This window comes from Lissotriton helveticus, chromosome 1_1 (assembly GCF_964261635.1).
Source record: "Lissotriton helveticus chromosome 1_1, aLisHel1.1, whole genome shotgun sequence".
Lineage (NCBI taxonomy): Eukaryota > Metazoa > Chordata > Amphibia > Caudata > Salamandridae > Lissotriton > Lissotriton helveticus.
In genome coordinates, this window is record NC_136057.1 from 2,133,909,049 (window position 1) to 2,133,923,223 (window position 14,175).

At 39.7% G+C, this 14,175-nt stretch overlaps 1 protein-coding gene across 2 annotated transcripts in view; it reads right to left on the reverse strand.

Moving 5' to 3' along the window:
* The window catches only part of TGFBR3 (transforming growth factor beta receptor 3), a 344,310-nt gene that overhangs the window by 85,769 nt on the left and 244,366 nt on the right, over positions 1-14,175 (reverse strand). For both annotated transcript variants that reach the window (XM_078646301.1, XM_078646305.1), the window contains exon 7: positions 975-1,164. In XM_078646301.1, coding sequence (XP_078502427.1) covers positions 975-1,164 — 190 coding nt within the window. The remainder of the gene's footprint in view (positions 1-974; positions 1,165-14,175) is intronic.

A 14,175-nucleotide genomic window follows, 5' to 3' on the forward strand; every position in this document is an offset into this window, starting at 1 on the left:
AGTAGAAGAGAAATGCACATTTCGCACTGCCATAGTTGGTATGAAGGGCTTTAATTATAGGGATCGGAGCTTATAGTTATCTCTGTTAATTGATTGATATAAAGTCGGTTCAGCCTTCAGTCAATGTAGATAGAACAGGTATCATACTGCTTTGCACTTTTTCATTCGACAGAATTAAGGAGACATTTTGAAAAAGGCTCAGAGACTATTGCGGGTGCTCCAGTCCAGCTAATCATACTGGACCGATGGATGGAGGCTACTTTCAGCAGAAGCAAAAGGTCTCCAACAATTTGGCGGAACCAAAACACTCTTTTATGTTTGATTACAAATTTCTGTGGATGGAACATGCCTCACCTGAAGTTGAAAATGAATTGGTAGGCAATTAATATTTCCTTGTTTTAGTTGAAAGGGCCCTTATGATGACCTGGGATAATCAAAGCAATATTTTAAACCCTGTCTGGGAAGCCACAGCCAAAAAATGAACTACAGCGTTACAAGCTGGTTTCACCTCAGCGACACCTGACTCCCCAACTTCCTATAGTAGTAAGTTCTATAGGAAATTTTGTTTCATCAATTTTAGGACATTGAATGTGACTGGCTACATATTTAAAACATATATGCAGAATTTGCAGTGAAGAGGTAGATTCAACCACATATTTGTTACCTATTTCTGGGAGGTTGGGGACTGAAATGAATTCTTAGTTTCATTTTATCGTCAATACAATATAGATTATTAGCATTGCTATGATAGTATTTTTTGTTATGAAAACTGACGAACTAAAGACATTAGATGATATTTTACCAATTTCTGCTACACTAATTTCTTATAGGTTCATGGAGTAACCCTTGTGGGATGTAGTTTACGTCATCACTAGTATACAACAATGTTAAATAATGAGTAAAGAAGAAGCAAAGAGATATGCTTTTAGTGCTCATGTCATATCATATTATGTAAATAATAACCTCGCACTTACCTGGGTCCTCAAGTCTAAGATGGAACTTATTGGCAACAGGGGTTTTGGTGTATGAAGTAACTGGACTGTAGCCATTGTCAGATGCCCACTTCATCAACTTCTCCATAGTCGATGGAATGCCTGGCTCTACTGATTTGCTCACAGTCATAGACCGCTCTGTCTCTTTTCCAAAGCCGATACTGTTAGGTGCCTACATATGAAAATAGTACATTAGACTGCTGTGCTCTGACCACAAAGGATATGATCTCTACTAGTTTTATCCTCTTGCAATCTACAGTCTATTTTAGTAGACCTACTTGGCATCTGCCAATAACAGTAAACAAGACCAAACACAACATAAACCTTTGAATTTACCATTGTGTCCTCGGCAGAGAAACAGTCAGTGTTTGTCAAGAATCTGACATAAGGGACCCCATTATGCATTGTTTAATTGCACACTGTGTTTCCCTTCCAAACATTTGTGTGTATGCCAAAGCTATAATTAATTTGCTGAGATGCACAGATTAAGTCTACTAAAACAAAAAAGCAGCTTAAAGCGGGACCATTACTGGAGACAAGCTACTGCCTGAGCTCTGGTAGTATTAGTCACTTTCCTCTTGGAATTAAAATGGCACACAACTGTGGTCTGTGTAGTATTCTACAAGATACCACCATCCACACTAAAGTAAGAAGATGGATTGTAAATAATAAAAATATTGTCCAGATTAATAATGATTGCTGCATTAGAGAGACAAGCTGTAAAATATCTGATCATAACTTCTATAGCTTCCTCATAACTAATAAAAACAGAGACATGCTGTGAATGGCACAAACCAGGACTCAGAGAGCTGGCGATAAGGCAACTACACATGTTCACACAAAGGAGAGGAGAAATAACCTGCTGAGCATCCCTTCAGACTCCTCGATCTTCAAACTGGGGGATTCTAAATGATTTGATGTCATCACCCCCTGACATCATCACTCAAAGCATTTCCTGTTGTCATGGAAGTGCCTAGCACAAGATTAGACAAGAACAAGAGGTCTATCAGTGAAATGAGGGGACATGCGTGGACAGTGTAGAAAGAGTGAAGTCAGGGGACAGGACCTCAGATCTGCCTTGTCCCACCAATGTAATGCTGACATGGTTGTGTTCCTGCTTTGGTCTGCTTATGTCGAGGCAGGTTATTATCAATCTGTCACCACTGTGTCTTATGTACAAATAGTTGGAGATGCCCAGAAATTAAAGTAGGGTGATGGGCAATACGACAGTTATGTGAGGACCTACCTGAGCATAGCAAAGCGGCTGCGGGTGCTCTTCTCAAATATTTAGCTCTTTTCTTTGCATCCACTACCAGGTAAGCGATCACTAAGGAACAGCAGGAAGTAGAGACGGTCACAGGAACAAGAGCCTACCAGTCAAATCACTGACTAGGCTAAAGAAATGGACCCATCAATGAACATTGAACCCTTCTCCTGGCCAGGTGGTAGCTCTACAAATACACAGGAGTCTGCTACACAGGGAGTGGAGGTAGAAGCAAAAGCAGAAAACTGGGAAGATCACCTACATTTTCAGTCATACGCACAGGAAGCATCACACCTCTTTGCAATGGTCTGGTTGCAAGGCATCTGTCCAATGAGAGCCATTAACATCATATGAGTGCAATAAGGTGTCACACAACTCACATATTGTGATGCAAAACACACTGTCTGCAGCATGTCAGCCCTATTCAGAGATAGAGCAGAATCCATGCTGAAAGAATCACTGCAGCAGACACTATGGGAAACCATTAGGATGACTGATGCATGCATGCAAGTATAACTGACAGGTTCAGGAATTCTTCATTTTTTCAGTTTTGGAAAACTAACCACGAGATTGTAACAATAAACTTCAAATCAAATACCAGCTAAAGATAAAGATAAAAGGGAGAACGGAACAAAAGCAGCCTTAAGTATGTAGAATTGAAAACACAACCAGAACTTATTTATTGGTATAGCACTCTAAACAAATATTTCCCTAAACAAAATCAAAACATAAGATCTTCTATAGAAATTATGCATGTAATCTATATATGGAGGACACGTTGGACATGTCGGGCAATCAACTGTCATTGTCAACTTTTGATATATTTATTTTTCAAGTTCTTGATGAGAAGCTTTTTACTGCTTAATGATCAAGACACTTTTTTAAAAGGAACTCCTTAGCAGCCATTGAAGAGAACACAGTATACATGCCAGGATAATGAAAGATCTCTGAAAATCTTTATCCGATATATTTTTTTATTTCAATCAAAGACAATCATAAAACAAATTAACTAAACCAGAGTCTTTACTACTACATCTCTAGCACATACTGTCTGTTTACATCTTTTATGCACTCCTTCTTGAGGTGCAGTGTAATATCATAAAGATTTTGGGGTATATTAACTTGATCTGAAGATTAAAGTCACTCTTGACAAAGTTATGTGGCAAGGGTTCCCTTTGGTTTGACCAGTGAGATAATGCAAAATGATGGGCCCCCTGCAGAATGTGATGAGGGGCAGAGTCTTCCTTATCTCACAGATAGCAATCGGCATTGTGCTGAATGGGGCCCCGCTTGGAGGGTTGTGGCCCCCCAACCCTGCATCGGAAGATCTGCATGGGCCTGCGTTTTGCCCCTGGGTTTGAAGTGAATACTTCACGCTTGCTAGTTGGCCAGTCTGTAAGATTTTCATCAATAGGCCATATGGCAAGTGTTGGTAATTCCTTGGAAGGAAAAAGCCTTGATTTTCCTGTTAGGCCAAGTAAACAGGGTCAATAGCAAAGCGCTACCATGTGGTGGGAAGAATTGACTCATTTTGAACATCATTTAGATCCATGGATTAAATCAGGCAGTAAAAGCTTTCGAGCCACATGTTCTTTGCTGCTTTCCGTAGCACGAACTTGACTCCAGGGTGTTAGAGTGCTTTAGATTGGCATACATGCGAAAAGACCTAATTCAGACGGAAGTTTCCCTATTTTTGAAGCCAAAAATGGCTTTTCTCTTATTTATCTCCTGCCGGAAATTGCCTCTGTTTCAATAAAAGGCAATAGGAAAAAATTATTTCCCCTATTATATTTTGAAAATCTCCCATTTTCCTTTTCTGAAATGTTGGCATATGTGCATGAGAATCAAATTGCATCACATTTGGTCAGATTTGTTAAGGCACAGGAGATTAAGTAATGGATGTTGAACTGACACCAAGACTCAAACATGGTTCTCTAGTTTCAAGGTCTTCAGCTCTGGCCTTTAGCCACATTTTGTCCCACACTGTGCTTTGATTGGGAGGCACCAGCTTTACCTACCTATTTGGCATTTTGGGATTTATCAGGTGCAAATGGTTTTTATGCCTGTTTTCTTTGAGAACCCAGATGAGGATCAACAGGGCATCCTATCAGGAAAAGGAACGCAAACGTTATACTATGATAATAAGCTGTAACTGCCTTAAGGCCACAGTATGAATAAATAAATATTAAATTGCACTTCCTTTAGTGATCTTCATTTTCAGAAGTACTGGTATATAGAACAACAAACAAACAAGTGAGCGCCTTATGTGCTCAACTCATATTAGGTGCAAGGTAAACATGGCCAGAATTACCCTAGAGCTACAACGGTGTTTAAATGGCAGGTCATTTTGAAACTGGGGAAGATATGCACAATATTTATGTGTTTCTTTTAAATTGTTTCACAGATTGTCTCCAGGTTAATTGCAGGAGTACTGCCTGCGGGTAAAACCGTGAGTTAATCAAGGAGAGAATTATATCCTGGTCTTTTTACACCTGTCCTCACGGAGTGGGCACGCCTTAGCGAGCGTGGACCCCCGGAGGACTGCCTTTTTATTGTTATTTTGGTCCTGAAGAAAGCTGAGCACAACACGCATGAAACAGCAGAAACATGTTGACCACACACACCGGGTCACTGGGGTTCTAATACAAACCACCAAGTGGCCTCACTGTTTTTAATGTGAACAACTGGTCCTTTAATAAAGTTGTTTGGGTCCAGCTGTGATCTTTTATCAATCACTTTTCACCACTGATCACTCATATCACTTCACACTTTTGAAATACCTGCTCCGCTGCAGTCGCAGGCGTTGAAGCACACAGGGGGGATACTCGGTCCCTCCTGTGGGAACCCCATGATGAAGCATGTCACCACTAGGGTGAGTGAGGGTTCTTTTAGAAAATAGTTTTTTCTTTCCCTTCATCCAGTTCTTTGACCGCACGTGTTAATTTAGTCTTTTCACACTGTGTTTTTCTTGAAAATAGGGACAATGTCACTTGTGAATTCACACAATTAGGCGCTCTTTTGTTGTTATAAACAGAATTACTGTTAGTCCTAACTGACAGAATTTTGCAGCCTAGCTAGTTCTAGACTAAGAGTAAGATGTTTGTCAATTTCAGATAGCTAAAGGGTAACATGTTCAAGTCTTTCCAAAGTTTGAAAATTCCCACACCTTTCCATGCGACCAAATCCATGTGGGTACCATTGTACATATATTGCCAGGTTTTCCGAGATTTGGCAAAGTTGTTCTGTACGGTGCCATTTTTCTATTTTTGTATATAAAGAATGAACATTTATAGCTACTTTGACCATGGTTTCAGCGTACTGCAGCAATAAGAGACTGTTTTATGTGAAGTACTTCACAGAAAACTGTAAGATAAGTCCACTGATAGTAATTTATGAATCAGCCTCGGATTAGTTAGAATTTTGTAATCTTTGCGTCCATGTACTTTTGAATTCATACCCACATTACATTTGCCACAATCAATATATTTATTATAAAGCTTTCAAACTAAGCAATAAAAGAGTTTAAAATTGACTATACATTTTGTGATTTGACTGGACAAACTTGTCCTATCCTCCCACTCTTACAACAGTCTGGTAAAATAAAATAATAATTACATTTAATAAACAAATTAATTAATCAAATAAATTAAAAATGTATAATATGTGCAGAGTCAAAAATGTAACGCACAAAGATTCGAAAACACTTAATTAGTCATGTTTTGTCTGACTAGGTCTGGAAAGGTATGCCACACTCACACTGTGATATTATCAAATGTTATTTTTAGTATTCCGAGGTGTTAGAATGCGTGTTTATGAGAGTGGCTGTCAAAAGACGCATGACATGTGCTTCATTAAGGTGTGTCAAGCTCTTACCCTGTTCGCAGACACCCTACTTGACAATCTCCAGTTCTGCCTTGCTTGCTTATCGCTAGAACACAACAGGCCTGCTGCCATGGGAACCCAGTGGCCACTTACAGGGACACATGAACACTGTAAGTATATTCCTTTTTAAAACGTTTTTAAAGAGAGTATGAATAAATATTAAACACAATCAGTCTTTTCTCTGCTCAACAACTACTAGAAATACAGAACGAAAATGCAATGGACACAATATAGAACAAAAAAAAAACAATGGTTGAAAACAATGGTTGAGCGTGGAACGGCATCTACATCACAACACATGTTTCTGATGTAAATTAAATCATTCTTTATAGGGGATTTGTTTCTTACCTACTTTTTTTAAAGAGCCTTTTATCTTGGTGCCAGTAGTGGTAGCACTATTCCATTCACTGATCAAATAAATACAAGTTGTTGAACTACGGTTAGCAGTGGTGGTTCTTCTTCCCAAGTTCCTTGAGTTGTTCTAGTTGACCTGCTATACCATAAAGGTTGTTGCTTAAATTGTGTTGTCAATGCCGTCTTCAGAGGGTTGCATATACTCAGATTGTATTGCATCATTTTGGTATTTATATGGATTTTCCATATGCCTTGAGAGGCCTAAATCAGTTTCTAGAGTGTTTAGTAAGTAGCTACTCCATATGTATCATAATATAGCACTTCCTAGCCCTGATAGATAGAATTGCGTAAAGAATAGTTGATCGGCAACTTGGCTTTTCCTTGGAATCTTTAAATATCGATTTTGTTTTTAAAAAACGTGCATACTCAAAGAGTATGGATGTGTCAAGAATCTGGAGTACCAGGAGTCGGTGCATCCTCAGATGCCAACAGCTTGCATAATTTACACAACAATTAGACACAAATGTACCTATATTCTGTTTATGTTTATTGATTGATATAGTTTGCAGGGCCTAATGTACTGCTGCTTGGTTTTTTACATGCAGTGCTTCATCTGCACTCCTGTCACTTCTGAGTGCTGGAAATAACTGGTGCTACTATGCACAATTTAATGGTACTACTTTATTAATGTACTATGAAGAACAGGAGGCTGAGTTGGCCTTGCAGGTCGCATCACCCATTATTACACATCAGATCAGTTTTTAGCGGGGACTGTTTGACTCACTGAGCCATCCTGCGTGGTTACAGTGCCTCATGATGGCTTAGCATGGTTTCATGGCTCCTTGCTATAGACAGCATGTACTACATTGGTAGGCATGTTTCATGAATCCATTTAATCAGCGGGTCATCCCGAGTACATTGACGTGACCGCCTTATAACATGGGTGCCAAAGGGATTGTAACTACACTGATCTCACCTTGTAGTAGAGAGGTTTGATCCGACCTGGTGGGGATGCATTAATTGCATGCACACGTCAGGCAGGAATAGCTGAATGAGCAGGTATGGAGTTGCATCCCTCAGATTTAATAGGGCCTTTTTTATTTTTTTCATGCAATAGTGTGTTTCCATAACAACTATGGCAGTGCATAAGAAATGTATGGTGGTTAACACGTTTAGCGAAATAACAGTTTTTTGCTTGGTTTAATTGTGCCACTGTGTTAATATCTTAGGAGGAGACAAACTTATTTGTGTAGCAAAGCCTATTGCTAGCTAAAAGGGCATAGAGATGTAATGTACAAATTCAGATCGTAGTATGTTATTCATCATTATGGCATTTAGAGTTTTAACACATGTTAATGAAATGCAATTTTAAACTATGAAAGTTCCAGTGTAGGAGACCCAGGATGTAGAAAGCCCAGAACTTGCATGCGGTAAATGTGGTTTCCGTGGGCAAAAGGTTGAGGTTTGTGGGCCTTAATTTCTGAGCTGGAGTTGTTAGAGAGATAGTCAGGGGCTAAACCAGTTACAGATTTGAATTCCAAGTTTAAGTGGTTTGCGTATGCCCTTTTGTTGTTGGTGAGAAAGTTGGCTTTTTGAAGGTAAGCGAGGGGCAGCAATATGCCTTTGTACGTTGTAAAACATTGTGGTAGTAAAGTCCTGAACCTTGTCTAGTGTCACACAGAAAAACTGGGGAGGCCTCCCAGACAACTAGTCCACTAGTCCAAACTACTGACTACCGGGAAGTTGTTTAGTTATGTTTCATGGTATAAAAAAGTGTACCTTGATTGGCAAGAGTAGTTTTAAATTGTACATAAAGTGTGCAATAATAGTATGAAATTGTACATAAAGTGTGCAACAACTCAAACTTTCATAGGGAACCTATGTGTAGGGCATTCAGTTGTGGGTAATGCAACCCTACTATGGTAAAGGGAAGAATCAATAGAGTGCTGGCCACCATGGAGTTTGTCGGCGGGTACAGAGAGCAGAGTTTTGTTACAACTTTAAGTTGGTAGAAGCTGCCCTTACCTATAAATCTTATCAGGCACTTAAGAGGTCTGTGCCCAGCCTTGTCTCATGACGGGAAACATCCTTTACACAGCAACTTTTACCACGCAGTGCTATTACAACGCAGGTTTTACAACGAAAACCATTACAACGCATTGCGCTGGGGGGCGCTCAAGGATAGGGAATAGATTTAATTTACTATCCAACACCTTCCCTAGTGTCCACGGGGACTGGAGTTGGAATAGTAAATTAAACAATTCACTATCCAGCACCCCAAAGCGCTATGCGTTGTAATGGTATGCGTTGTAAAAACTGCGTTGTAACAGCATGCGTGGTAAAAGCATGCGTTGTAACGTCATACATCCCTCATGACAGACTCTTCACAAATATACTTTACTGTTACTGAATATTACTACATAGAACATGTATTTAGACTCGGATCTTGACATTCAGCAGGTAGCTAGAGATATCCCCTTTAAAAGAGCAGCACTACACATTAAAATAAGCTGTCGGCAGGGAGCATTTGTCAGTGTTAGCACAAGACATGGGCACACTTATACGCTAGAAATTCCTTTTCAGGGATTATATGTATAAAAGCATTAGCTGTAAGCACAAGAAGGGGCTACGTCTGCACAATTATCACCTGAAAGCAGCAGCCAGGGTGGCATTGATACAAGTATTAGCAGTGATCACAAGACATAGCTGCATTATCCAAGCATTACCTTAAGCACAAGGCAGATCTTTATTTGAAGAAGCATTAACTGAAAGCGCAAGACATGGCTGCATTTGTAGGCAGGTTAGCTGTAATCACAAGACAAGGATGCATTTATTCAAAGCATTAGCAGAAAGCACAAGACACAGGTGCATTTATCTTAGCATCGGCAGTAAGCACAAGACATGGATGCATTTATTCAAAGAATTAGCAGAAAGCACAAGACACAGGTGCATTTATCTTAGCATCGGCAGTAAGCACAAGACATGGATGCATTTATTCAAAGAATTAGCAGAAAGCACAAGACACAGGTGCATTTATCTAAGCATCAGCAGTAAGCACAAAGCAAGAATGCATTTTTCTAAGCACAAGGCTGATCTTTATTTGAAGATGCATTAACTGTAAGCAGAAACATTAATTGTAATGTATTGGTAGGCAAATTAGCTGTAATCACAAGACACGGATGCATTTATCTAAGCATTAGATAGAAGCACAAGACACAGATGCATTTATCTAAGCATTCGTTGTAAGCACAAGACACTGATGCATTTATCTAAGTATTCGATGTAAGTACAGGACACAGATGCATTTATCTAAGCATTCGATGTAAGCACAAGACACAGATGTATGTATCTAAGCATTCGATGAATCACAAGACCCGGATGCATTTATCTAAGCAATCGATGTAAGCACAAGACACTGATGCATTTATCTAAGTATTTGATGTAAGTACAAGACACAGATGCATTTATCTAAGCATTCGATGTAAGCACAAGACACAGATGCATTTATCTAAGCATTAGATGTAAGCACAAGACACTGATGCATTTATCTAAGTATACGATGTAAGTACAGGACACAGATGCATTTATCTAAGCATTAGATGTAAGCACAAGACACTGATGCATTTATCTAAGTATTCGATGTAAGTACAAGACACAGATGCATTTACCTAAGCATTCGATGTAAGCACAAGACACTGATGCATTTATCTAAGTATTCGATGTAAGCACAAGACACTGATGCATTTATCTAAGTATTCGATGTAAGCACAAGACACTGATGCATTTATCTAAGTATTCGATGTAAACACAAGACACTGATGCATTTATCTAAGTATTCGATGTAAGCCCAAGACACTGATGCATTTATCTAAGTATTCGATGTAAGCACAAGACACTGATGCATTTATCTAAGTATTCGATGTAAGTACAGGACACAGATGCATTTATCTAAGCATTCGATGAATCACAAGACCCGGATGCATTTATCTAAGCAATCGATGTAAGCACAAGACACTGATGCATTTATCTAAGTATTCGATGTAAGTACAAGACACAGATGCATTTATCTAAGCATTCGATGTAAGCACAAGACACTGATGCATTTATCTAAGTATTCGATGTAAGTACAGGACACAGATGCATTTATCTAAGCATTTGATGTAAGCACAAGACACAGATGCATTTATCTAAGCATTAGATGTAAGCACAAGACACTGATGCATTTATCTAAGTATTCGATGTAAGTACAAAACACAGATGCATTTATCTAAGCATTAGATGTAAGCACAAGACACTGATGCATTTATCTAAGTATTCGATGTAAGCACAAGACACTGATGCATTTATCTAAGTATTCGATGTAAGTACAGGACACAGATGCATTTATCTAAGCATTGGATGTAAGCACAAGACACAGATGTATGTATCTAAGCATTCGATGAATCACAAGACCCGGATGCATTTTTTTAAGCAATCGATGTAAGCACAAGACACTGATGCATTTATCTAAGTATTCGATGTAAGTACAAGACACAGATGCATTTATCTAAGCATTTGATGTAAGCACAAGACACTGATGCATTTATCTAAGTATTCGATGTAAGTACAGGACACAGATGCATTTATCTAAGCATTTGATGTAAGCACAAGACACAGATGCATTTATCTAAGCATTAGATGTAAGCACAAGACTGATGCATTTATCTAAGTATTCGATGTAAGTACAGGACACAGATGCATTTATCTAAGCATTAGATGTAAGCACAAGACACTGATGCATTTATCTAAGTATTCGATGTAAGTACAAGACACAGATGCATTTACCTAAGCATTCGATGTAAGCACAAGACACTGATGCATTTATCTAAGCATTCGATGTAAGCACAAGACACAGATGTATGTATCTAAGCATTCGATGAATCACAAGACCCGGATGCATTTATCTAAGCATTCGATGTAAACACAAGACACAGATGCATTTATCTAAGCATTCGATGTAAGCCCAAGATACGGATATATTTATCTAACTATTAGATGTAAGCACAAGCCAGGGATGCATTTATTTAAGCACAAGGCTGATCTTTTTTGCAGGAGCATTAACTGTAAGTACAAGAGAGGGATGCATTTAATGTACATTAGCTGCAATCACTAGATAAGGCTGCATTTGCAGAAGCACTGCTGCAAGTACAAGGGAGGATACATTTCTAGAATCATTAGCAATAAGAAAAAGACAGGACTGCATTTGTAGGAGCATCCGATGTACGAACAGTACAGGGCTACATTAATAGAAACATTAGCTGTAATCCCCAGGTACGATTACATTTATTAGAGCAGTGTCTGAACCACAAGGCAGGTCAATAGATTTGACCACAGGACAGGGCTGCATCTGTAAAAACATTGGTTGCACGTGTAGGCAGTGACTGTATTTATACAAACATAGCTGTGACTGCCTACCTGCCTGGGTGGATTAAACCCATTTATGACACCCAAGCTTTTCAGTCTGGGTCGTAACTCCAGATAATCTTTAATTTAATCTGCTCTAATTTTAGCTAGGTCAATTGAGATTGTATACCTGTGATCTGATGCAGATGTTTTGTTTGCTGTCATGGTCTGAGGAAATAAAAAAAATAAAAAAATTACGAGTCCCTTTGGCTCCGGTTCAAGTGTGACCGTTGTATCTTATGACGGAATCTGTGAGCCTAGTACCATAATGCATGCCCAATGCCCTGCAAAAATAAAGAGTGCTACATTTTAATATGGCTACATCCTCTTAATTTGGTTTAAATAGATAACCTGCCTAACAAGGCAGTTTAAATAGAATCAAGCAAATATCTTTGTCCGATTTTCCCATTGTTGCTAGTAAGATAACTCTGAGTAAGATAGATGTGGCGGCTGCAAGAATCTGTAAATCCCGATGTTGTCGTTCATTCTCTTTTTGAGTGATTACAGTTGCTAATCCAGGCTTGCTTTGTACACCAAAAAGAATTCAGCTTCTGGTGTAAACAGCACAAATGCGGAACCTTGCTTATTAACGTTTTTACATTTGCAATAAAGAGCTACGTTCATGTCCAGACAAGGAACTGGCAGCACAAGCACAGTACTTGGCCCGGGGCAACTTTTCTTGACATATGTTTAAAACATTTAACTCAAGTGATACCTTTAGTTTATGTGTCTGGTGAAAGAACGAGTTGGGAACACCGTGTTTTACATAAAAGCCGTCTGAATAATGTACTGTTTATTGTAAATGGACTTTGCTTCACTAAAGAGACCAATAGTCAAAAACGTAGCATAAAAAAATCGACTGTACACGTTTACTCAACCCCGACAATACCTTAATGTAGTCCTAATATGTGGCAGGTGAGGGATCAACTCAATAGGGGAAGATATCGCCTCAAACAACAGGTGAGGCTGCATTCGGTGCAAGGACACAAATGTTAAGTAACACAGCCAGGCCAGTGGATGAGAAATGCATACACACAGGTGCATTTATGTGTCCCGCCCAAGAGCTCCAGTCAGGGAATCAGCAGAGTCTAGGAAATGAGATCATCAATCTTACCTTGCTTAAGCCCAAATAAAAGGATTAGGAAGAAAAAGACAAACAATGGTCAGCAAAACACAAATTAACCTGTATAGGGCCCCTTAGAGCAAAGTCAAAAAGAAGGGTGCAGTACTGAAGTGGTTTAAAGCATACTTGGCTGACAGAACCCCCTCTTCCCCTCCCCACACACACACATAAAACTGGTGGCTCTCTTTCAATGTCCACACCTGTCCATCCTGGAGTACCGCAGGGAACAGGTAAGAGTGCTTGCGCGGGGTGAGGGTGGGTGGACCGACAGACAGTGAGGGAAAATAGAATTTAAAAAAAAGAAAACCACTTACCTGGAACACGCCACATTGCTGACTCGCCAATGAGGCGAGGGCAAGGTAAGTAGTTTTCTTTTTAGGTCTCGTGACCTATCAATGCGCATGCGCATTGAGAGAAGCGAGACTATAGGGCTTTAAACAAAGTTTACCTAACTGTGGCGATTTGGTGCTGTGCCCGTGGCCGCATTGACCTAAAATGCGCGTGCACATCACCAAATCGCCGTCTGTTCCCTCAGCCGCACTCCTCCCACACCTTTGAAGTGAAGCTTAGCTTCACTTCAAAGGCCCCGGCTGCTTCACACCCTCATGCCGCTCTCCCCGCTCCGCCCCCTCCCCTGCCCGCCGTGTGCATTTCTCCTGCCCCCCTCCCCACAGCAATGCCCTCCGTCTTGTTTCCTTTCTTGTTTTTCTTTCAGGTGAGATATCTTTTCCATCATTTGCGATAATACAGTTCTCATATGCTCTAAATCACAGTTGCCATTTGACCTGTGGTTTACCAGGAATCTAGAGAAATGGACTGGGTTAATGATTAAATAACTTATTTGAAGCCATACTTTAACAAGTCAAACACACCTCAAAGCTAGTTAAGTCTTGAAAGTTGCCTCAATGCGTTCCTGCATATAAGCTTCTGTTGCAATAATAAACTGTGTGAGCAGTGAAAGGTTGTCTATATTTAGCGCACTCTACTCAAGCACATTATACTGAGCGTGTGTGACATTCCCAGCATGCACGGAGAAAACGTCACACAACCATGACGGCACGCATTGGTACACAAATGTCTCAGGAGGCTGACGTGCACAGCTTGGAACAGCGCGCGCA